A 23,472-nucleotide genomic window follows, 5' to 3' on the forward strand; every position below is an offset into this window, starting at 1 on the left:
TCAAATTCAAATAGCTATTAATTTAAATTCAGAGTCCCAAAAATAAATCCTTAAAAATGTTCATTAATTTTGGTTTGGACCAAAACCCTTGCCAAAATTGTCAAACATCAATGAAGGATTTTTTGGAAACAATGAATGAGATTTTTGGGTTCTTAGCCCTTATATTTAATTTGAGGCTTTGAAAATTCCTCAATTCCAAATTTCTTGAAATTAAACATGATGCATGATGCACTCTGATGCAACTATTTACAGGCAAAATCTAGGGCTGTGACATGAAGTTAGAGATGGAAACGGGAAATCACGGCGCAACAGCAATAACAAACACCGGAATAAAGAAGACAGCACGAAGGGCACGGCAGTAAATGCCGGATTCAAAGTCCCTTGGCCAAACCAAAAGCCGCCTTCCAAAGGCACTAGGGATGAACTGTCCAGCCTCAACAAAATTCTGGACCAAGTATGTCAGATCCATAGTACCCCTAGCAAACCTGCTAATCATACCCATAGAGAATGTTGGGTCTTCAAGCAGTCCGGTAAGCTTAGCGCCATACACAAGGGGGAGGATACACCAAGTGAAGACGAGAACGAACCTCCCAAACAAGACAAGGGGGAACAAAAGAAATTTCCACCCAAAGTCAAAACAGTAAACGTGTTACACGTGATCAAGAGAAAAAACAATGTGGCACTCACTTAAAAATTTACCCAAGTGCCTGTCACCGCGAAGTCCCGCCACTGGTCGTCTCAACCGATCACTTTCGACCATCGTGATTACGCATCATGTATCCGGCACGCAGGATGGGTTGCACTGGTATTAGACCCAGTAATTGGCGGATACCACTTCACACGAGTCTTGATGGATGGCGGCAGTAGCCTAAACCTAATATATCAGGATACAATCCGCGGGATGGGGTTAGACCCAACACAAATTCGCCATAGCAATACTACCTTCAAAGGAGTAACGCCAGGCCCAGGGGCTCGTTGTACGGGCTCCCTCCTACTACAAGTTATATTCGGCTCCCCCGATAACTTCCGTCGCGAGCATTTAACTTTCCACATCGCTCCATTTAAAAGTGGCTATCAAGCACTACTCGGACGCGAAGCTTTCGCTCGCTTTAATGCAATACCACACTACGCCTCCCTAACACTCAATATGCTCGGTCCACGTGGCATCATTTCAGTGCATGGAAGTATCAAGCGATCTCTGCGAGCCGGAGAGAGTGAGGCTGCCTTGGCAGCCGCACACTAAAGGCGCCCAGACTAGCAAAAGCATCCAATAGGTCGTCAAGACCTCGGACACAACTAATCAAGTCCGGCGCTGCTACTCATATCGAATAAACGGTCACACCCCTATCTTTCAAAAGTACAAGGGGCTCAACGCACGCAGACGAGTGGTGATTTCTTCTTATCTTGAATTATACATGGTTTCTTTAGAAAACTATCCTTTTGCACGACAACCTTTTTACCTAAATTCCTCTCTTTTTACAGATGATCATCGTGCTACACCCGTCCAGGATACGGCACAACGGAGACACAGGCGCAGACGTGCAGCAGGGACCCGACCCAAGGATTCTTTTTAGATTAAGACCCTGCGTAAACCTTTTTTACTATCTCTTGTTGATACATATCCACCGTTGGGAAGGATGCTGACTTCTTGGCATGTGGCCACGCCAGAACAATGCACGTACCTGAACACAAGGGGCTTCTTACAAAGGCCCTTCAGGCCCGGTTTATACCACAAAGACCGAATACCCTAGGGAGTGTTCGGCGTCACGAGTTTGGCCCTATATGCATCAGCTCTGAATCATTGTCTTTGGTCAAATGTTGGGTTTGCCCGGCTCCTGTGTTTTGGTGCCTTACGTTCCGCTTTACCGGCTAAGGTAGCACCAGGAGAACTACTGTGATTGTTCCCTGGTTCATCCAGACAAGCACCTCAGTAGAGAAAGCCGAAAACTGACTGTCATGATCTAGCGTGAGACTGGTCAACCACTCGACGACCCATGGGAATGTTAGAATTCCTCCGCCTTAACGAAGGGCCACTTTCCGGCCAGGCATATACACACCCCGGGATTGGGAGAGTGTGGAGCCACCAGGGGCTATCTAGTAGCCCCACTGTCAAACTCCTATGGCTAAGTGAAAGTGTTAAAGCATTATAGTCCGGTTGCCTCGCTCGCTCCGCTATCACCTCCTTAATAGGACCAAGACGTTAGGTTAAGTGTGAACACGTGTTTTTGCGAACACCTCCGCATTATATGCGTGGGGGTTGAAGCCGACGACTGCAATCTTTCAGGTTATATGCATGTATACATAAACGGCCGCCCAGGAGGCATCACATTACTTTCAGGCAAAAGTATAAAAGTAGCCTCATAAAAATCTAAAAAGCATTTCGCTTATAGTGAGATTACATGTCACTCAAACATAATATTTTTTAAGCATTGGGTCTCTATCAAATGAGCACCCTCAAGAACTTCCTCAAAGTAGTGCTCAGCAGCCCTTCGACCTATGGCCGAATCCTGCGCCGCAACAGTGGTAGCATCCATCTTTGCCCAGTATGCTTTAGCACGGGCAAAGGCCATCCGTGCGCCTTCTATGCACGCCGACCTCTTCATCGCATTTATGCGCGGTACCACATCGAGGACCTACTGCACCAAGCTGAAATAGCTGCTCGGTTTTGACCTTCTCGGCCATAGTTGATCCACAACAGACCTCATGGAGAGTCCGGATAACCTATTTAGTTCGGCCCATTCGGCTAATTGGTCCGTCAAAGAAAGCGGGCGCTCGGAAGAAAGGAATTGCTTCCAAAATAGCTGGTCTACTTCACGGTCCGTCTAACTCTAGAAGTACTTGGCTGCATCGGCAGTGCTCGCCGCCAGATCCATATACGCATCCTCCGAACTCCACAGCCGATCCAGAGGGGCATACCGTGGATCTCCGTACTTCCTATGCAGCATAAAGGACTTCCCGGCTACAATACCCCCGGCTTCCCGCAGCTCCTCCTTCGTTGACCTCATAGCAGAGCGGAGGTCTTTTCCCGTTACAACAGCCTTCTCAAGGTCTGATGCCTTCGCCTGGTTCTCCTTTTCAAGAGCCCGGCAATGGTCTACGGCGGCTTTTAATTCTACGGCCATATTGGCCATCTTCTTCCGGCTCTCGCCATGTGCGGCCTTCTCGGCTCGCAGCTCTTCGGTCGCCTTCAAAATATCCGCATTACCCAATCTTGCTTGTTCCTTGGCTCGGGCAAGTTCCGCCCGCAAAGCTTCAATAGTGGCAGCTCCATCTGCAGTCATAACATGTTAAAAACACTGGCATCATACTCTTCCTATGTGGCGTTTACCAGACAAGGATACTTACCCTGCGCCTCGTCAAGCCTTCTGTTAACAAGCTCGATGTCGGCATCTGCCGCATCCAACTGCCGTTCTAAATGGGCAAACTGGCTAGTCCGGCTGGCCACCGGAGTTTCCATCTCCTGCACATAAAGGCAGTGAGGTTATTACCTGGGAGTATGATCCTCCGTTCATCATCGTTTCTGACGACAACCAGAGTCTCAGGGGATACTATCTACACACGGCACACCTAACACGTGCAGGACTATTACACATTCCTTTTTACGTACCTCAAAGTCTGTCAGTAGACTCATAAAAGCTTCATGCAATCCGATTTCGGTGGACGATATCCTCTCCATCACCATATTCATCAGCACACGGTGATCATCTGAGATGGCCGCTCGACCCACCAACTCCCTCAGAACGTTCGATCGCACACTAGACGGTGCCGGACTCTTTTGTCTACTCTCTTCGGGAGCCGGACACTGGGAGCCTCGGGGATCAATTGGATCACCTTCTGGCCTCTCCGCACTCAGAGAGGCCCTTCGCGACAACACTTCAGGGTCGCCCGCTTCCGGAGCGGAGGAGTCCGGAGGAGGCGTCTCGCTCTCCATCATCTCTGGAAGAAGATCCCCCGAAGACGAGCTCATTTGAGAGGGGCTAAGGCCCGAACTACACAAATATATGCAGTGGTTATTTTCTCAGAAGAAAAGGATGGCATATCTGTACTATTAAAGTTTTCGGGTCACTTACGACTCTTGGGAGAATTGATCCCCCCGCGGACTTTGTGCGGCCGCAGCGCCCCCCAAGGTAGGGCCCCCGGTAGAAGATTTCTTCTCCCGTTTGGAAGCTTCGGCTTCCGAATTCCCGGGCGCAGTCCTTTTCCTCTTCCGGTCGTCTTCCTTCACGGAGACGCTCGCTCCCTCGGTTAGAATAGGCAGCGTTGGGGGCCCACATCCGCCCGCGTTACCCTCCACAGTATCTTCCTTCAAGGGATCCGGGCAAGGGGCGGTCAGGAGCATCTTTTCCAATACCGGATTCTCCAAACCCTCAGGGAGGGAGGCCGAACACCGAATCAACTTCGCCTTTGTTAGCCAGTCCTGGTCGAAAAAGGAAACTCTCAGAAATAACGTCGTAATGAAGGAAAGATAATATGTTCGGCAGGCCAAATTCCTTACCTGTTCGGCGGCGCGGTTACTGCTCAGGCCCACGTCCTCGGTGATTTCCAGGCACTCTACTTGAGGTCCGAAGAATGACTTATACATATCCTCGTGTGTCAGGCCGAGAAAATTTTGAATGGCACACGGACCCTTGGGACTGAACTCCCACAAGCGAAGGGGCCGACGTTTGCAAGGCTAGACTTGACGAACCAGCATAACTTGTATTACCACAACCAAACTGAGATCGTTGTTGAAGAGATCTCGAATGCGGCTCTGCAGTAAAGGCACGACCTTGGCTGGACCCCAGCTCAGTCCTCTGCTGATCCATGACATCAGTCGTGATGGAGGGCCCGAGCGAAAAGCGGGGGCGGCCGCCCACTTGGCGCTTCTAGGAGTCGTGATGAAGAACCACTCCTGTTGCCACAATGCAGGCACCTCTGGGATGAAACCTTTGGGCCACGGAGCTCCCGTCATCTTGCGTATTGATGCGCATCCACACTCTGCATGTTGCCCTTCGATCACCGTTGGCTTTACTTCAAAGGTCTTGAGCCATAAGCCAAAGTGGGGGGTAACCCGAAGGAAGGCCTCGCATACGATAACAAAGGTCGTGATATGCAAGAAGGAGTCCGGAGCTAGATCATGGAAATCTAGCCCGTAATAAAACAGCAAGCCCCTGACGAAAGGATCCAGAGCAAAACCTAGACCTCGAAGGAAGTGGGAGACAAACACGGCGCTCTCGTTGGGTTTGGGAGAAGGGACGACCTGCCCCTGGGGAGGCAGCCGATGCGACATTTCGGCGGTCAGATACCTGGCCTCCCTCAACTTTTTGATGTCTTCTTCCGTGGCGGAGGAGGGAATCCATCGGCCTTGAAGGCTGGATCCGGACATGACTGAAGGTTCGGAGCACCTGACTTGAGCTTTGGGCGTTTGTGCTTGAGGCGGGGAAAGGATTCGATTAAGCACAGGAGGGAAAAGATAAAAGCTTTGTCCCTTTATAAAGAGGGTGGATATCAAGCGTCCTCCTCATGTCTGTTTGGACTTTCCTATGATCTGGGAGTCCTAGAAGTGGTTGGGTTACCCACGCCCGTATTGATGAGAATCCCATAATAAGGGGACACGATCTCTGCTTTGACAAGACGTGCCAAGGAAACCGCCTCGCATAACGCGCTGAGGTGGGATAGTGAAACGATTTGGATAAAGGCTTGGCCGTGGCGTGCCGCACCACGGAATACGTCAGCAGATTAGATTTGTGTTAATATTATTATTCTCTCTATGGCAATATGTGGACACTTATTGTTGCAGAGCCGGACACTATCTTTGTGTTCAAAATCTTCTATGAAGTACTTGGAGGAGGAACCCGCCTTGCAATGCCGAAGACAATTTGCGCGCCGGACCCGTCGTCATTGAAGCCTAGTTCAGGGGCTACTGAGGGAGTCCTGGATTAGGGGGTGTTCGGATAGCCGAACTATACCTTCAGCCGGACTCCTGGACTATGAAGATACAAGATTGAAGACTCCGTCCCGTGTCCGGAAGGGACTTTCCTTGGCGTGGAAGGCAAGCTTGGCAATATGGATGTTTAGATCTCCTACCATTGTAACCGACTCTATGTAACCCTAACCCTATCCGGTGTCTATATAAACCGGACGATTCTAGTCCGTAGGACAACATACACATCAACAATCATACCATAGGCTAGCTTCTAGGGTTTAGCCTCTCTAATCTCGTGGTAGATCAACTCCTGTAATACCCATATCATCAATATTAATCAAGCAGGATGTAGGGTTTTACCTCCCTCGAGAGGGCCCGAACCTGGGTAAAACTTCGTGTCCCCTGCCTCCTGTTACCATCCGGCCTAGACGCACAGTTTGGGACCCCCTATCCGAGATCCGCCGGTTTTGACACCGACATAACCTTGCAGATATTTTCACGAAGCCTTTGGATGAAGCAAGATTCCGCGAGTTAAGGCATGAGCTAAATATCATTGATTTGAGCAATGTTGCTTGAACCCTTGCACACCCCACCTCACTCAACTTGTTGTCTAATCTAGGTGTAGGCATGGACATAGGGGGAGTGTTGTTCTCTCAATGAACTCTCCCTCCCCCATTATGCATAAAGCGATCAACTCTTTCACATTAGCCATTTTTGATGGTACTTGTGCTTCAAAGACGAGTTTTGGTCATGGGCCCAAGGATAATTCTTCACGGTTCCATACCAATTGACTCAAACATAGGTGGCTCTGGCCACCGCCCTCTCCTTGGAGAGTTTGTGTCTCTATTTTGGTCTGTGTTGTCTCTTGCTTCTCTTCCTTCGTGCCGAGCTTGTGCTTGTGGTGTCCTGTGTGTTAGCTCGTTGGTGTGGTATTTCGCTTGAAGGTTCCGTGCTTCGGTGTTCTCTCGGTTGGTTGAAACTGCTCTTTCTTGAGCTCACGGTACTACCATGGCCTGCCATGGTACTACCGCGCGGGGAGCGCGCGGTACTTCCGCACCCAGCGCGGCAGATTTTTTTACTGCCGCCTGGGGGAGCGGTACTACGGCCTCGGTGCGGTACTTCCGCGCGAGTGGTACTACCGCAATGACGTGCGGTACTACCGCATGAGGAGTGCACGGTACTTTCGCACCCAGCGCGGCAGAAATTTTTTACTGCCGCCTGGGGGAGCAGTACTAAAGCCACGGTGCGGTACTTCTGCCCGGGGTGGTACTACCGCGATGTCATGCGGTACTACCGTGCGGTCGAGGGGTGTGGGGGGTTAAACGCTGGCAGGGGGAGTTCTAACTCCCCCATACCCATTCGTCTCACTCCCCACTCCACCTCTCTCTCTCGCTCAAGAACGGCGCCGGAGGTTCTCGCCGGATCTCCATCTCCGTCCGCTCTCCTCGGATTCTACCCGGTGGGATCATTCCCCACCACTCCCTCTTGCCATGGAACAAGGTTTCTCCCCAATCCCTTCCTTTTTCTTGTTCATCTTGTTGTTTTTAGGTTTTGGGGAGATGCAAGTTGTTCGTGAGATTTTAGGCCAAATCTTTGCAAGAGTAGGTTATAGGAGAGTGGTTTTGTGTAGTGATGGTACTTGCTATAGTTGTCCCATGATGGATTTGATCGACCGTAGTACCGCGTGTTGACATGGTTGTGCTCAGATGTCCGTGGTCATTACGGATCTGCAACCGTGCGGTACTACCGCTCTTCAGGTGCGGTACTACCGCGTGTCCGGTACTACCGCCCTACTAGTGCGGTACTACCGCGTCGCTGGTACTACAGCTCCTTGGAGCGGTACTACCGCACGTGGCGCGACACACGATACTACCGTTGTCTCAAATCCCTCTTGTGGCACTTCTCACATGCTATTTCTACTTGTTTCACCCGTTTTGTTGTGGTCTTTGCATTGATCCTTCTCGCGTTTCGTGTGTGGTTGTTTTGTGGTGTGTGTTTTAGGTGGTGGCTCGGGTGCTCTGGCTCGCCGCTCCAATCCAAGCCGTAACACGGGATCCAAGCGTATGCGCAACTCAGAGGCAGCAGAGGGCTCCAATGCCCCCCCAACGCAGAACCAAGACCACCGCCACCAAAGAGAAGGAACCCACCATGGGTATGGATGAGATACCGCTTGTTGAGTTCATCTCTCGGAGGAAGATCAATCCATATGGAAACCCTTGTGCCAACTTTCGAGGGAATGAGCTATTCTGGACCAAGCAGCAAAATCTCATTTATCTGGATGTCATCAAGGCCAAGCAAAACACCTATGTGGAGGTGAAGTGGATCAACATGCATCACATGAAGCAAGAGAAGTACCGGGAATACTTTGGTGAGGCTTTAGACCTAGTGGAGCAATTTGGCATTGAGCATATCATCTCATTCCACAAAGACTTTGATCCTGAGATCCTTGCTCAGTTCTTTGCCTCAGTGCATTTTCATCCCAATGAGGAAAGGACCATGACTTGGATGACCAATGGTCGGCAGCTGACTGCTACTTGGAAGGAATTCATGACTTTGCTTGGGGTTCCGGATGAGGGGCTCGCCACACCCCAAGGTGTTCGCCCTCATGCCAATTCCGAGTCTGCAAACAAGAACAGGCTTATGCCCTTCTATGTGGAGAAGAAGCTCTCCAATGGCAAGTTAACTTGGGTACTCAACTCTTTTCTTGACATCATGCACCGGATCTTTCGCAACACTCTCTTCCCACGCATTGGGGACAAGGACAAGGTGCTTGCCTATCTTGTGGATATGATGCTCCTGTGTGAAGACGCTCGCAACTCTCAGACACTACCACTTGATGTCCCACATATCATGTGGAATGAGCTTCAGTTTGCGGTCTACAACCGCAAGGTCCCCATCTATGGACCTTATCTGTTTTAGTTGATCTCAGCAACTTGGGAGCAGCTCTACCCTCAAGATGATTTTGAGGCCCCTAGTTGGATCCGGCATGAGCCCATCAACCTCCGTGTCAAGACTCAGTGGGCCAACACTACCTCTCGTGCTGATGCCGTGACTACCATGGACGTGGGTGCAGATGAGCATGAGGAGGAGGCAGCAGACGAGGACAGCTCTGAGGGTTACACCCCTCCCACTTCTGAGCCATCTTGGGCTAAGCGACTGAAGAACAAGATGAAGATGTTGTTCTGTATGCAGGCAAAGGGGCAGTACAAGACCCATGTGGCTTCCAAGGAGACTCGCCGCTGCGACAAGCGGATTTTCAGGACCTTTAGCGAGAACATCTCCAGCGGGTCAGAGGAGGACGTCACCCCAGAGGCAGAATGGATCGCCAAGCAGGGTTATCACTGGACCGAGTCTGAGGAAGAGTCTGTCCCAGCTGCCGAGTCTGACGGGGAGCGTGCAAGTGACTACTCAGCTTGAGCCACCACTATTGTTGTAGGTGTCCTCTCTGCCTTTTTGGCGTCTCGATGCCAAAGGGGGAGAGAATGTAGGATTTGTGAGTTGTGTCGTGTTTGGGTCAGTTGAACTTTGTTTATGTCATTTTCTTTGGTTTGTTTTGGTTTGTGCTTGTGAGACCTTCTATCATATGGTGTAAGACATATGCACTCTATCGTACCGTAGTGAGCTTATTCTATCTTGTGCTTATTTCATTATGCTCTTTCCTATCTTGCTTAGTTTTAGCCTTATTGCAAGATAAGCCATGTCTATAAAATATAGGGGGAGTGTTGATCCTAGTATGTGTGCCGTGCAGTCCAAAGCACTCATCGAGATAGCACACATCTAGGGGGAGCCCGTTTATATTTTAGAGACTTGGGGTTTGCCCTTGCTCTTTGCATTATACCCTTGTGCAAATCCCGTGTTGTCATCAATCCACCAAAAAGGGGGAGATTGTAAGGGCATTTTTATCCCTTAGTTAGTTTTGGTGATTGATGACAATACTTTTGCGGACTAATCATGTGCATCGAATATTTCAGATATATATTGACTGGGCACAAGATGATTTGGTTCCCCTCGAAGGCTATGGAAGACGGCGTTTCTCTATATTTCTTTTCGGTGGTATTGAGTCATAGGGAAGCCGTACTATTAAGAGGGGGTCCGCGTCGGAAAGGTTGGGTGGATTCATCACGTACACATCTTCATTTGTACCTCCTTTTCTTCTAGCCTTTGGAGCATCCTATGTTTTCCTTGTTTATGCGAATATTGCTCGTGCTTGCTGAACTAGGGCGTGCGGTAGTACTGCTCCTTAGAGCGGTAGTACCACAGGCCCTTGCGGTAGTACCGTCCGCCGGTGCTGCAGTACCACAAGCGCCCACGGTAGTACCGCTTCCTGGCAAGCGGTAGTACTGTGGCCGGAGTCCAGATGTTGTCACCCTCTCCCTGGTGGGTGGCACCCATCACGGTAGTACCGCACACTAGGCATGGTAGTACCATGGTATCTGGTTAGTTCCGCAAGTATGCGACAGTAAGGGGCGGATGAAAAAAAATTCATCCGCACCTAGCGCGGTAGTACCGCTGCTGGCTTATGGTACTACCGCGTGAAGTTTTTGCATCGACTCCAACTCTGCGAAAGTAGCCATGGATGTAATTTTATTATATACGTGCCTTCCCATCTCTGGACAGCCCCTGCCTTGCAGTAGTACCGCAAGGGGGCGCGGTAGTACCACGCCAGCAGTACTGCCGCCCTCTGCCTTAGTGCATTTTGGGTTGTTCTGGTCTCTGCTGCGTGGGCGGTAGTACCGTGGGGGCCCTGCGGTAGTACCATGTGCCCCTGCGGTAGTACCGCGCCTCTGGTACGGTAGTACCGCGTTGCGTAGGCTGAGTTGGTGGATAACGGTTGGATTTGTTCTTCCACTATATAAGGGGTGTCTTCTTCCTCTAGTTGACCACCTCTTCCCCCAAAAAGCTCCATTAATGCTCTAAGCTCCATTTTCGCCCGATCTCTCTCCCTAGCCAATCAAACTTGTTGCTTTGCTCGGGATTGGTTAAGAAGGCCCCGATCTACACTTACACTAAGAGAAATTTGATTCCCCCACCAATCCCTAGCGGATCTTGTTACTCTTGGGTGTTTGAGCATCCTAGACGGTTGAGGTCACCATGGAGCCATAGTCCATTGTGGTGAAGTTTCGTGGTGTTGTTGGGAGCCTCCGATTAAATTGTGGAGATAGCCCCAACCTTGTTTGTAAAGGTCCGGTAGCCGCCTCCAAGGGCACCAATAGTGGAATCACGGCATCTCGCATTGTGTGAGCCCTAGTGGCTTCTTGGGGAGCATTGTGCCTCCACACCGCTCCAACGGAGACGTACTTCCCCTCAAAAGGAAGGAACTTCAGTAACACATTCTCGTCTTCACCAGGTCCACTCTTGGTTATCTCTTACCTTTACTTGTGTAAGCTTATTAGTGTTACTTCTCTTGCTTGCTTGTGTGCTCGTTGTTGTTGCATCATATAGGTTGCTCACCTAGTTGCACATCTAGACAACCTACTTTGATGCAAAGTTTAATTTGGTAAACAAAAGCTAAAAATTGTTAGTTGTCTTTTTCCCCCCCCCCCCCTCTAGTCAACCATATCGATCCTTTCACCATCCTACATCCCATGCTATTTATTTTGACATTCAAGCTTGAATCTATTATATCCTTTAAATCAAAATACCAATTTACATTTCATTTGCCTATTCGTGTTTCTTGCGACGAGGGTTTTAAAATAAGATTCATTTTGAATAGTTGATGACTTTTTAAAAATTGTTAAGTTTTAACTTCTGAAACTTAGTACGGGAGGCTGACAAATCACAACTTTAGTACCTACGGCCGACAAAAAATTGCTTAAAGTATTAGCTCCGAAACTTGATTCAAGTGACCCAGAAATTTGCAACTTTCAGATGCAAAATCGTAAGTTTCAGTGATTAACTTAAAACTTACTGTACTCTCGTGGGGAATCTAACGACTTCGCTGATTGCAAGCAAAATCAGGCGGTCTGGTAAGTTTCAACTACTAAAACTTATAAATTTAGCAAGTTTCAAAAACTAACACTAAGAAGCTAGACCCTAAACCTTAAAAACATATGAACTTTACGAGTATCAAGTTTTAATACTGGCAACTTAGGTTTCTTTTCTAAAGAAAGTTGTCAAAACATATCCAAGATTAGTCTTCTTCGAAAGTTATCGTCACGATGAACACAAATATGCAAACAGAAGTTAATTTTGACTTTCGGTTCAAAATATATTGTATATTGAAACTAAGATATGAAATAGAAAAAGCATGCGAGGCGGGATGGATGGCACATGAAACTGTAACAAAACCTGCCAAAAGCATACGTGAATGGACCCGAGTGTACACTAATTAAATTATTAAAGGGCTAGTGCTAGACAAGTTTATGAATATTAAAATAATCGGACGCCCAGAAAGGAGTAGGCATGTGCGTGCCCCCGCACCTTGGTGCCCCTACAAATTTTCGCCCTCTCGTCGTCTCGATGGGACCAAGAAGTTTCATGTTGAGCACTTTTTTCATTTTAAGTCATCTCGAGAACGATCCTGAGCAATCTAATACATGTTGTCAAACACATACTCCTTCGAATTTGTCGCAAGTTTCACGTCCAAGGATCGTTTTGGACTATATTTATATCTATTTTGACCATCTCAAAGAGGGTTATCAAACGGTGAGCGTCAATCTTCAATTCAACCTCGTCTTGAGCTCAAGCCAATCTTTATGATCGTGCCACTTTTAAGCGTCAACAGTTGTTTCAAACTAATAACCTGAAATACGGCAACGGACCTACAGCGTGCGAGTGCGACGCCTATTAACCCCCGCGGTCAGCAAGTCACTCGAGGCATCGACCACGCGTACGTATGTGCACTCAATTCGCCTGCGCCAGGGCGATTAAAGCAAAATATGCTTTGCTACGGTGGTGGGCTCAACGGAAAAGTGGAACCGGCCGCCGTGCCCCCGCCCTCCCTACGAATTTGTCTGTTTCAGAGAGAGATCGAGCTCCGGTGTGCTCCCCGTGACCGACCTGTCATTCTCGCCGAGCTAGCATAGCATCCATCCATGCCGCCCGCCCGACACCTTCAAACGTTTCAAAACCGTCACCTTTCCTCCCGGTGCAAGTGGCCTCTCCACTAGTGTACAAACAAAACCACGGGCAAGCGCGCGCGCCACAGGCCGTGTGACTCGCGGCGGTAGGCCACACACATGCCCGCTCCCGCTCCATCCCTCTCTCGCCTCGACCGCATGCATGCGCGCGACGACATCCCACGTCGCGTCGCCGCCATGCCGCCTCGAGCGCGCGCAAAAGTGACCGTTGCGCCTGGCCCGCCGCCTCCGGCCGCAATGCGCTGGCATGGTGGTGCACGGCGAATGCGTGGTCACCGCGCCCAGCAAGTACGGCGCAGAGAAATGGAGCGGTCTGGGTGGTGCGTTCCCACAGTCTTGCGATGGTTTCTAGCTGTTCGGGCGTCGGTACCAGATTTGCATGCTTGGCATTGCTCCGTCAGTCTGTCTGCTGCGTAGCATTCGTTTCTGAGCAAATAGTTGCTCGCGTCTCTCATTCTCTGGTTCACACACATGCTAGTTGAACGGAGATCAGCCGGCCGGAGGATGCACGCACGAGCGTACCGCGTACATGGATCGGTATGGGTTCGCCGATCCAAGGCTACAGCTTTCAGTCACGTCTCTGATTGCACTGTGCAAAGGTAAAAGTGATCTGTCGAGACGCATGGATCCCAACCCAAAAGTTTATTCTGAATAGCAAGGCGCGGTCCTGCTTTTTGACAGCACCATGCCATGTGGGCCTCGGACCCTCGGTACTCAGGCAGACCTCCCGTCGTACTCCTATAGTAGTACTACTACTAGCAGTATTGCAATGACCAAGGAGGTTCTCCTAGCCCAGAAGAGAACAAATGCCAACGATGAAAAGGTTTCAGTACACGATCCCTCATCAGCTGCTAATCACTCGACTCGAGACTCAAGGGACAAAGAGGATGGACGGATCATGCAAAAGGGCCTCAGCTTTGCGGCTCGCGGCGGGGCACGCTCGGCCTGCCCTGCCGCGCGCGCGCGTCTCCCGAGGCGAGGCTTCCTTTAGCTCGGCGTGTGCGTGCGTGCATGGCGGCATGGGACGCAGCTCCTTTGACGTACGGCGCACTCGCTGACGTGTGGACCCGGACCCACGCGTCAGTGGCCCAACCTCAGGTGGCCGTACGTCAGGGGATCCGGCTCCGGCGGCATGGGCGCGCCGGCGGGCATGCATGCGCGTCGTACGCTCGCTCGTCCTCCATCGTTCCTCCAGTTTTCCCGTTGAGCCATGCTGCCCGTACGACACCTCACGTCCGAATTTTGTAGTAGGACGCTTCAAACGAATCGTTGGATCACAGTAGTTTTCTGATCTATGCGCTTAAAAATGGCATCGTATGATCGTATCAAAATCATACGCGCAGCATTAGCTTACGATGGTCGCGGCGGGTTGCGGACACCATGTTTAGAGTGATGGCCGAAGCAACAGTGGACAGGTGTGGGGTGCTGGGGGCGTCAAGAGGGCGAGCTCTTCGTCGACGAAGAAGGGCCGGGTTTAGAGGGATGGCCGAAGCGGCGGTGAACCGGCAAGGGACAGGGAGAAAGACGTCTGCATGTGGAAGAAGATGGCCTCCTCGCTCGTCGGATATAAATCAGATGGTGAAGAAAAAAGGTGACTGGAATAGAAAATCAGTCGACTAACAAATGGTCGGCCTCTTAGTTCAGCCCTATTTGAATTGCAGTGTTTCAGCTTCCATGCACTTCTTTGCACTAATTTAGCAGCGGTGCCTTGGCCGTAAGCCTGTAACGGATACTAGGAAGGAAGGAAGAAGAAGTTTGTGTGCACTGTTCTATCCCGTGAGTTTGCGGTGGCATTTCCTGAGCCTCTACAGCGAGGAAATTGCTGTTGGTGGCTTTGATGCTCATATCAACGCACACGCTCTTGTCTCCATCCAATCTACCGTTTCAGGGAGGCCCACGGCACATCAGCGGTTCAGGACCATCCCTTCCCTCCCGTCTTAGGGATCCGGAAAAGCTGAAATGCCAATGCCACGCACGTCATATGCATACATGCGTTTTCTGTTTGGCACTGCTATATGTACTAATCGAGCATTCGACGTGCAAAACACACAGCTGATGAGCAGTTTAGAGGGAGGGAGTACGTACGTACTAATGCCCGTTGCTCATAGCTAAGCTAGCATGCAAATTAGGCAGGGCGAGACCTAGGCGCGCGGAAGCATGCATGACCGTTGGCGTCCGACCAAAACACAACTTCCAAAACAGGCCGCTCCATGCGAGCTATAGCATTTGGACTTTGGTGCACTCCACAGCCCAGACTCTCTCCTCCATTATTCGCTCCTCGCCTCGTTCGCAGTCCACTCCCACGTCTATATACTTCAAGCCTCTCCGCCGTGGGGAAGAGCCTACCTAGCTAGCTTTGCTCTCACGGCCTCACCATAGACACTGCATATATGCATGTGAAGAAGGTGAGGGCTAGAGAGCACTGCGAGTGAAAGCTAGAGCGGCAAGCTAGCTAGGCACACACGCACGCACAGATAGAGTACTCGAGAACATTGTCACACAAGCACGCGCACGCAGGAGATCGACACTGATTCAGATGGCTCGCCCGCTCTTGGCGGCGCTGGTGCTGGCGGCGACGCTGGCGAGCCTCGTGCCGCCGCTGGCGAGCCAGGCGACGACGTGCGAGAGCGCGAGGCGCGGGCACCACCAGTACAGGCAGCCGGTGGGCGTGCGGAGGATGGTCGTGGACGCGAGCGGCGCCGGCGACTTCCTGTCCATCCAGCAGGCCGTGGACTCGGTGCCGGTGAACAACAGCGTGCGCGTCATCATGCAAATCAACGCCGGCATCTACATGTAAGCTCTAGCTTTCGAGTAGCCACCTAGCTTGTCATCATTCTTCGTGTGTGCAGTGCCGAGCTTTCTTTCCTGACTAGCTAGACTGGTTTATGCATGCATGCGCAGAGAGAAGGTGGTGGTGCCGGCGTCGAAGCCGTACATCACGCTGGAGGGCGCCGGGCGCGACGTGACGGTGGTGGAGTGGCACGACAAGGCGAGCGACCGCGGCCCCGACGGGCAGCAGCTCCGCACCTACAACACCGCCTCCGTAACCGTTCTCTCTAACTATTTCACCGCCAAAAACATCAGCTTCAAGGTGAGTCGCCGACGGTGGTCCATGAACGTACGAAACGTGACACGGGTCACAAGGCACAAGCAGATGCGGTTACGCGCCCCCTGTCCCTGTGCTGCATGCATGCATCAATGCGTACCGTCTCGGCAGGCGGCAGCGCACTGTGCCGTGCAGGGGCGCAGACAAAGTGACAAAAGCTTCAGGGTCACAAGCCGGACATCTCGCAAACGCGCGCTGCTGTCTGTCTCTGTGCATCCCTGTTCGTTTGAGATTTTGAATTCGTACTATATGCATGATAGATGTGTTTTGAGTTTTGCTTGGAGCAGGCAAATCACCCGGGTTCGTCTGGCTACGGCCGGCGAGATGGACGATGGCTGGCTGGAGCCTGGGCCGAGCAAATACGAGGCCACTCTGCTCGTGACTCGTGAGGTTGGCATGATGTGCGACCTGACTGACGTTGTGTTTCTATCTATCTAATGGCTTGACAGAACACGGCTCCAGCACCGATGCCCGGCATGCAAGGGGGCCAGGCGGTGGCGTTCCGCGTCTCCGGCGACAAGGCCTTCTTCTTCGGGTGCGGGTTCTACGGCGCGCAGGACACGCTGTGCGACGACGCCGGCCGGCACTACTTCCGCGACTGCTACATCGAGGGCTCCATCGACTTCATCTTCGGCAACGGCCGCTCCCTCTACAAGGTGCGTACTGCTGCGTTCACCATTACATATGTGTGTTGCGTTGAGTACGTGGTAGCTCATGCTGAGAAAACACGTACGAGCAGGACTGCGAGCTGCACTCGACGGCGCGGCGGTTCGGGTCGGTGGCGGCGCACGGGCGGCAGGGGCCCTGCGAGCGCACCGGCTTCGCGTTCGTCAACTGCCGGGTGACCGGCACGGGGATGCTCTACGCGGGGCGAGCCATGGGGCAGTACTCGCGCATCGTCTACGCCTACACCTACTTCGACAACGTCATCGCGCCCGGCGGATGGGACGACTGGGACCACAACAGCAACAAGAGCATGTAACTACTACACCACTACTCTGCTGCATACATATTCAGACACACGCAGCATGAATAAAATAAATTGAGCACTTGTTACCATAATACAGGACGGCGTTCTTCGGGATGTATAAGAACTGGGGGCCCGGCGCCGACGCCGTGCACGGCGTGCCGTGGGCGCGGGAGCTCGACTACTTCACCGCCCGCCCGTTCCTTGGCAAGAGCTTCGTCAACGGATTCCACTGGCTCACACCAGATGTCTGAACTCCCAAACTGTTTCCAGCACCACAGATTCAGCTGACAAGATAGTACATTCATACTATACATCACAGGCATACAAGAGTAGCACAGATATAAAGGAACTACTAGTACAGTATAGTTACTCGTTTTTCATCGATTTAAACTTCCCAGTGTAGTTACTACGTAGTCATTCGAAAGCACAGGCACAGCTGGCCTTGTACCAGACCAAATTGTTCATGTAGTAATCTTCAAAACTAAACAGCAAGGATGAATTTGTTATACGCCTGCCTACATATGATGCTTTGCAGAGGACAGCAACTCTTTCGAGGGTGCGTGTATATAGCTCGACGCTGCTTCATGTGGTAGAAGGACTGGTATCAACAGAGAACAATTTGTCATATTTCTGCAGCAGCTCGACCATCCCAGTAGACCTGCAAAGGTGGAGGAGATCCTACGAAGTCAAATCTACTGCAAAAGGTGCACTCAACTTGCAAAGCGCATACACCTATTATACAGAGTAGTTTGTAAAAAAATACGTATGTGGTTAATAAGGTACCAAGATGTAAAACACTACATCTCAACCGAGCAAATAGAGCATTGATGCTTCATCCAGTTACATAACACTTAACCTTGGAATTAAAATCTTATACCTGTTCTTGGTAAGCATGCATGTCGGTGTATTTCAGTATGTCAAGTTATATAGCAGGCACCGTCCGTTGACTTACTAACGACAGCCAATGAATTTTCTCTTTTGTTAACTCAGTTGCCTGATTCCCACTGTACATATCTTGAAGACTTCGATTGAAGGCTATGTGTCCGTTTTTCTAATTCTAACCATTTAAACAAGGCAATGATTTAACTACAAGACAGCCTTCAACACCATGCATGGCATGAACCATCACTATTAAGATCTATCGCTTGCATTACAGATTTGTTCAAGTGGATTCTGATGGACCTATGAGCTGTGTTAGGCTCCCCCCACCAAAGTCCCAGCAAGACAGCAGAAGCATTATGATAGGTATTCTACAGATGTTAATGTTAGTTTGAGGTTGTTGTGCTGTGGAATCTAGTTAGTTAGGGACTTGTTTACTAATTCCACTCGGGTGGGTACACAGGATTGCTCCACTCGGGTGTGTAGTCTGTCATTCCTCTTCTTTTCCAAATCACATCCTAAAGATGCTCGCAAGTTATTAATACATCCTGAATTAGAAATAAATATGTGGTTTCCAAAAGTTGTAATACCAAACGGGATGTCAGAAGAGAAATATGATAGAAATTCTTATAAAATACATATACACTCAAATCAGTGGGACCTAATATCTCAAATTTGATACAAGTGCATTACACCCTAAATATGATGGACACTAATCATAAATTTACAATAACAAGTGGGCAATCGATGTCAAGTACGGAGTATCTCTATAACACGATAAAAACGGATGGTGTGCGGTTTTTAGGTCGCAGAAGAAAGCTGGTACAGCCAAATATTTCCAGAAAAAAAAATCCAGCCTCAGTTTGGTAGAGCCTGACTATAACCAAGCCACATCAGTTAAATGCAGTATTGCAAGTAAGATTGTTTGCAGTTGGGCTTTTTATCTACATACAAGGGCTTTATTTATAGATCCAGGTAAAAAGCCTGCATTCCAAAAAGTAAGATTGGAGGCTGCTGACCAAAATTATATAGTTATTACTATCAAGAGGCTAAATTTGGTGTGGATCATACAAGTTCCAGAAAAATATCATTTCCAATACTAGCCTGGAAGACATTGATAGTCGATAACATCTTTTTTTTCCGTACAGAAACACAATTGCTCAACTAAATTGAAGTGAACAATTACAAAAATAAAACCTAAATTAAATACATAGGATATCCCTCCTCGCATTAAGCCATAGTTAGAAACTTAGAATCAATCGACAGTCACATATAATGACAATGAGAGTAAATAGCTAAGGACTTACACTTTCTGCATGGTACTCTCATAAACACGAGGAGATGCGGCATGAATGACACCACTGGGAGGTGGACCATATTTTCCGATCTTGTACATGAGTTACATTATCATGGAGAAATTCTCAGGCTCGTCATCATAAACAGTAGTAAGGTTCACCATGGACTCAAACTGCTTCACATACTGGTCATAGTTTTCCTTATCTAACTTGTCCTTGTTATCTTCCAGCCACTTTGGGTATTGTCCAACGTACTCCTTAAAGAGCTCATAAAGAATCCTCCTTGGAATAAACTTTTGGTATCGATGTCTTGACAATGTCCTAAAAATTTTGTAGGATATGTCATTGCCATATCTGGGGTGTTTATTTACTCAGAGGCTAGTTCCGAAAAAAAAATAGGACTTGATACAGAAGAAAAATTAAATGATGATAGAAATCCAAAACATGAGGCAGAGTAAGAACTAAACACAGAAATATTACTTACATGAGGAGTGGGGTAAATATAGTTTTTCCTGTGCTCATAAGTGTGTTTTGATCCACAGTTATTGCATAAAGGAAACATACCAATGGATAGATAGGAAAAAGTTATTATTGAGGGAGGGGGTGCATTATCTTGCAAAAGTGGGTTTACGTTTCAGTTTGGTAAAAAAAAAACTCTATTGTTTTAGCATATGAACTGCCAAAAGAAGGGACCTATCTAGCTGAGATGCCAAGTCAATTATGCTGCTCCCAGATAAGTAGCAGTCCCACTGTACAGAATCACAAGACATCTTTTACATCCTACGAATGTAAATTTAGAGAAATATTCCTTCTTAAAATAGTGGAGAACTATTCTTTTCCTTAAAACAGTGGAGAATTATTCATGTAGCGGACAGTTAACAAACTGTTCTAGAATCTAACAAGGACATCATGAATTCGTCATATGAAAGAACATGGCAAGGAAGTGCTTCTCAATATATCGCAAAGACATTTCCCTGAAGAAGATCGAGTCGACTTCAGAAGTTGGATTTCACCACAGTGACTTATATACAATATAAACTCCGAAGAAAGAGCTGATCGGCGAGACAAAGCTGTACATAATCAAAACTCTCTCCCGGTGTACTTCATATCGCCATGAAAAATGCAGAAGAAAACAACATACCTGCATGCCCTCCATGTTCAGCAAATTGTCTATCGCGTCCTCATCCAGCCTCCTGTCCAGATTGCCTCCAGCTGCGGCACCAGAACCCACCTCTGGGTCCAGCAGCCGCATGAACTTCGTTGAGACCTGTCCGGCCCACCTCTGGGCAGAGCAGCCCTCATGGAGTCCCTCTGTCTGTGCTTTGATGACTTGCGGCACCTTATTGTGCAAAACGTCTACTGCTCCAGCAGCGGCGCTGACCAGAATTATACACCAATAAATTCAAAAGAACAGAAAAATGCTAACGACAGATCAACGCTTAGTAAAATCAAATTTTGAGTTTTGGAATTCCACATAAATGCACATGCAATAAATACAGTTGAAAACTTAAACCAGCAAGCATCCTAGTTGTGTAGAAAAAGATAAAAGAATGCTTGCAAGACTGTACTTGGGCTTTTTATCTACAAGGCCTTATTTATAGATCCAGTACTACCGAAGAAAGGCATTCCTATTTGATGGGCACATCCTTTTTTCCCACAGAACATAATTATTCAACTAAATTCAAGTTAAGAATTACAAAAAAAAACAAAATTAAACAGAGGATATCATTCCTAGCATTAAGCCATAGTTTAAGGACTTACAGTTGCTCCATGGTACTCTGATAAAGACGAGGAGATATAGCATGAATGACACCACTGGGAGGTGGACCATATTCTCCGACCTTGTACATGAGTTTCATTATCTTGGACAAATTCTCAGGCTCCTTATCATAAACCAAAGTAAGTTTCACCATGGGTACAAGCTGCTTCAGGCACTTCTTGTATTTTTCCTTCTCTAACTTGTCTCTGTTATCTAACAGCCACTTTCGGTATTGTGCAACACACTCCATTATTAAGTCATAAAGAATCTCCCTGGAATAAGCTTTTGGTATCGATGTTTTGACAATGTCCTGCAAAGTTTGCAGGATATGTCATTGCCCCATCTGGAGTGTTTATTTACTCAGATAGTTCAGAAAAAATAGGATTTCATAAAGAAAGTAAATAAAATGACGACAGAAATCCACAACATGAGGCAAAGAAAAAACTAAGCACAGAAATACTACTTACATGGGGGTTGGGGTAAAGAAAAATTTTCTTTACTCACAAGTGTGTTTTGATCCACAGTTACTGTAGAAAAAGAAACATACCAATGGATAGATAAGCAAAAGTAATTATTGAGGGAGGGGGAGCATTAAGCATGTATTACATGGATCTCAGTTCAGCAAAACTTTGTCCATTCTAGAAACAAAGGCCATGTTATCCACTATGTTGCAAAAGTGGGTTCACATTTCATCAGTTTAGAAATAGAAAAACTCGTTTCGGCAAATGAAATGCCAAGAATGGAACTATCTGGTTGAGATGCCAAGTAAACTATGCTGCTGCCAGATAAGTAGCAGTCCCTCTATACAGAATCACAAGATATCTTTTACATCCTGCCGATGTAAATTCAGAGAAATATTCCTTCTTAAAACAGTAGAGAATTTCCCCTAAAATACAGTACGGAGAACTATTCTTATGGCCGTCGTTAGCAAAGTGATCTAGAATCTAACAAGGGCATCATGAATTCGTCATATGCAAGAACATGGCAAGGAAGTGCTTCTTGATATATCACAAAGACATTTCGCTGAAAAAGATTGAGTCGAGTTCAGAAGTTGAATTTCACCACAGTGCATTATATACAATATAATCTGACTGCCAAGAAAGACCTGATCGGTGGGACAAAGCTGCATATCATCAAAACTCTTTCCCAGCATATTTCATATCGCCATGAAATACATGCCAGAAAACAACATACCTCCATGCCCTCCCCATTCAGCAAAGTGTCTATCGCCTCCTCATCCAGCCTCCCGTCCAGATCGCCTCCAGCTGCGGCACTAGAACTCACCTGTGGGTCCAGCAGCCGCATGAACTCCGTTGAGACGTGTAGGGCAAACCACTGGGCGGGGCTGACCCCATGGAGCCCCTCTGGCTGTCCTTCGATGGTTTGAAGCGCCTCGTCGTGCAAAACGTCTTCGCCAGCCGCGGCGCTGGAGCTGGGCTCCCGCGACCCCACGAGCGGCGTCAGCTTCGAGTAGTCCACGCGGCGCGCGCCCCTCCGCTTATCAGGCTCAGGCATCATCTTCGTGAGCGCATCGCGTACCCTAGCCGCGGCGCCAATGCCGGCCGTGTCCCGGGGCGGCCCGTCCTGCTTATGGCGCATCACCCTCTTGCCCACGTCGCATTCGCGATACCCCCTCTCCTCCGCCACCGAGAGAGGCCGCTTCTTCCCGCGCCGCGCCTGCTCCTGCAGCCTCCGCCCCAGCTTCAGTATCGACTTAGTGCTACCAAGATATGGTATCCCAAAGTAGAACGGCATCCCCGATGGCGGGGGCGGCGGCGGCGGGGGCGACGGGGGGAGCTTGCCCTCCCTGCAGAGAGAGCTAGCGTGAGGCCTACGGGAATTCGCGGCGGAATCGAGGGATCTGGACGTGGATAGATAGATTCTGACCTTCGGAGACGCCAGTCGCGCAACGACTTCTTGTGCTGCTCGCACGGGTCGCACCACCATGTTGCCGGGGGCGCCTGTGGGTCCTGAAGCTCCGTCCCCGGCCCCTGCACCGGCGCCGACGGCGACGACGATGGTACCCCGTCGTCACTGCAGAGGGAGCTAGCTACAGTCAGGATCGCGCCGAATTCGCCGCGGAACTCGAGGGTTCAGAGGTGGATAGGCTAGACAGATTCTGACCTTCGGGGACATGCCGGGGGATCGAGGCCGCGCGCCGCCTCCCACTTCTCGCGGAGCATCTTCTTGCGCGCGCACGAGCTGCACGCCCGCTCCTCCAAGGCCCACAGCGGCAGCGGGTAGAAATCCTCCGTCGTCCCCGCCAACGACGCACCACCATCGCCCGACGACGTCACCGGCGCAGAGGGCCCGATATTCCTGCGGAGGAACCCGGAGTTAGGGCTACGCAGATTCGTACCGGAACCCGAGATGTTCGGGGGGAATGCGGGTGGGTAGGGCCCGACCTGTGGGGATCGGGGCTGCCCGGGGCAATCTCCGGGGGCTTGTCGTCGCCGGCGGGGGCGGAGGGGGCGGTCGA

At 49.5% G+C, this 23,472-nt stretch overlaps 2 protein-coding genes across 2 annotated transcripts; one reads left to right on the plus strand and one right to left on the minus strand.

Annotated features, from left to right (window-relative positions):
• Positions 1-15,520: 15,520 nt before the first annotated feature.
• LOC119356135 (probable pectinesterase 68) lies at positions 15,521-17,566 on the plus strand. Its single transcript, XM_037623048.1, has 5 exons — positions 15,521-15,777; positions 15,886-16,075; positions 16,540-16,746; positions 16,830-17,068; positions 17,158-17,566. The coding sequence occupies exons 1-5, from the start codon at positions 15,521-15,523 to the stop codon at positions 17,309-17,311; spliced, it is 1,047 nt and encodes a 348-aa protein (XP_037478945.1). The 3' UTR covers positions 17,312-17,566.
• LOC119356134 lies at positions 17,340-23,464 on the minus strand. The gene is made up of 7 exons (XM_037623047.1): positions 23,118-23,464; positions 22,881-23,027; positions 22,188-22,800; positions 20,996-21,303; positions 20,376-20,610; positions 19,247-19,555; positions 17,340-17,718 (listed from the first exon to the last, which is right to left on the minus strand). Exons 1-6 carry the CDS (start codon positions 23,174-23,176, stop codon positions 19,502-19,504), a joined length of 1,416 nt encoding a protein of 471 aa, XP_037478944.1. The 5' UTR covers positions 23,177-23,464; the 3' UTR covers positions 17,340-17,718; positions 19,247-19,501.
• Between the last annotated feature and the right edge of the window lie 8 nt (positions 23,465-23,472).

Source organism: Triticum dicoccoides, chromosome 2A (genome assembly GCF_002162155.2).
Source record: "Triticum dicoccoides isolate Atlit2015 ecotype Zavitan chromosome 2A, WEW_v2.0, whole genome shotgun sequence".
Classification (NCBI taxonomy): domain Eukaryota; kingdom Viridiplantae; phylum Streptophyta; class Magnoliopsida; order Poales; family Poaceae; genus Triticum; species Triticum dicoccoides.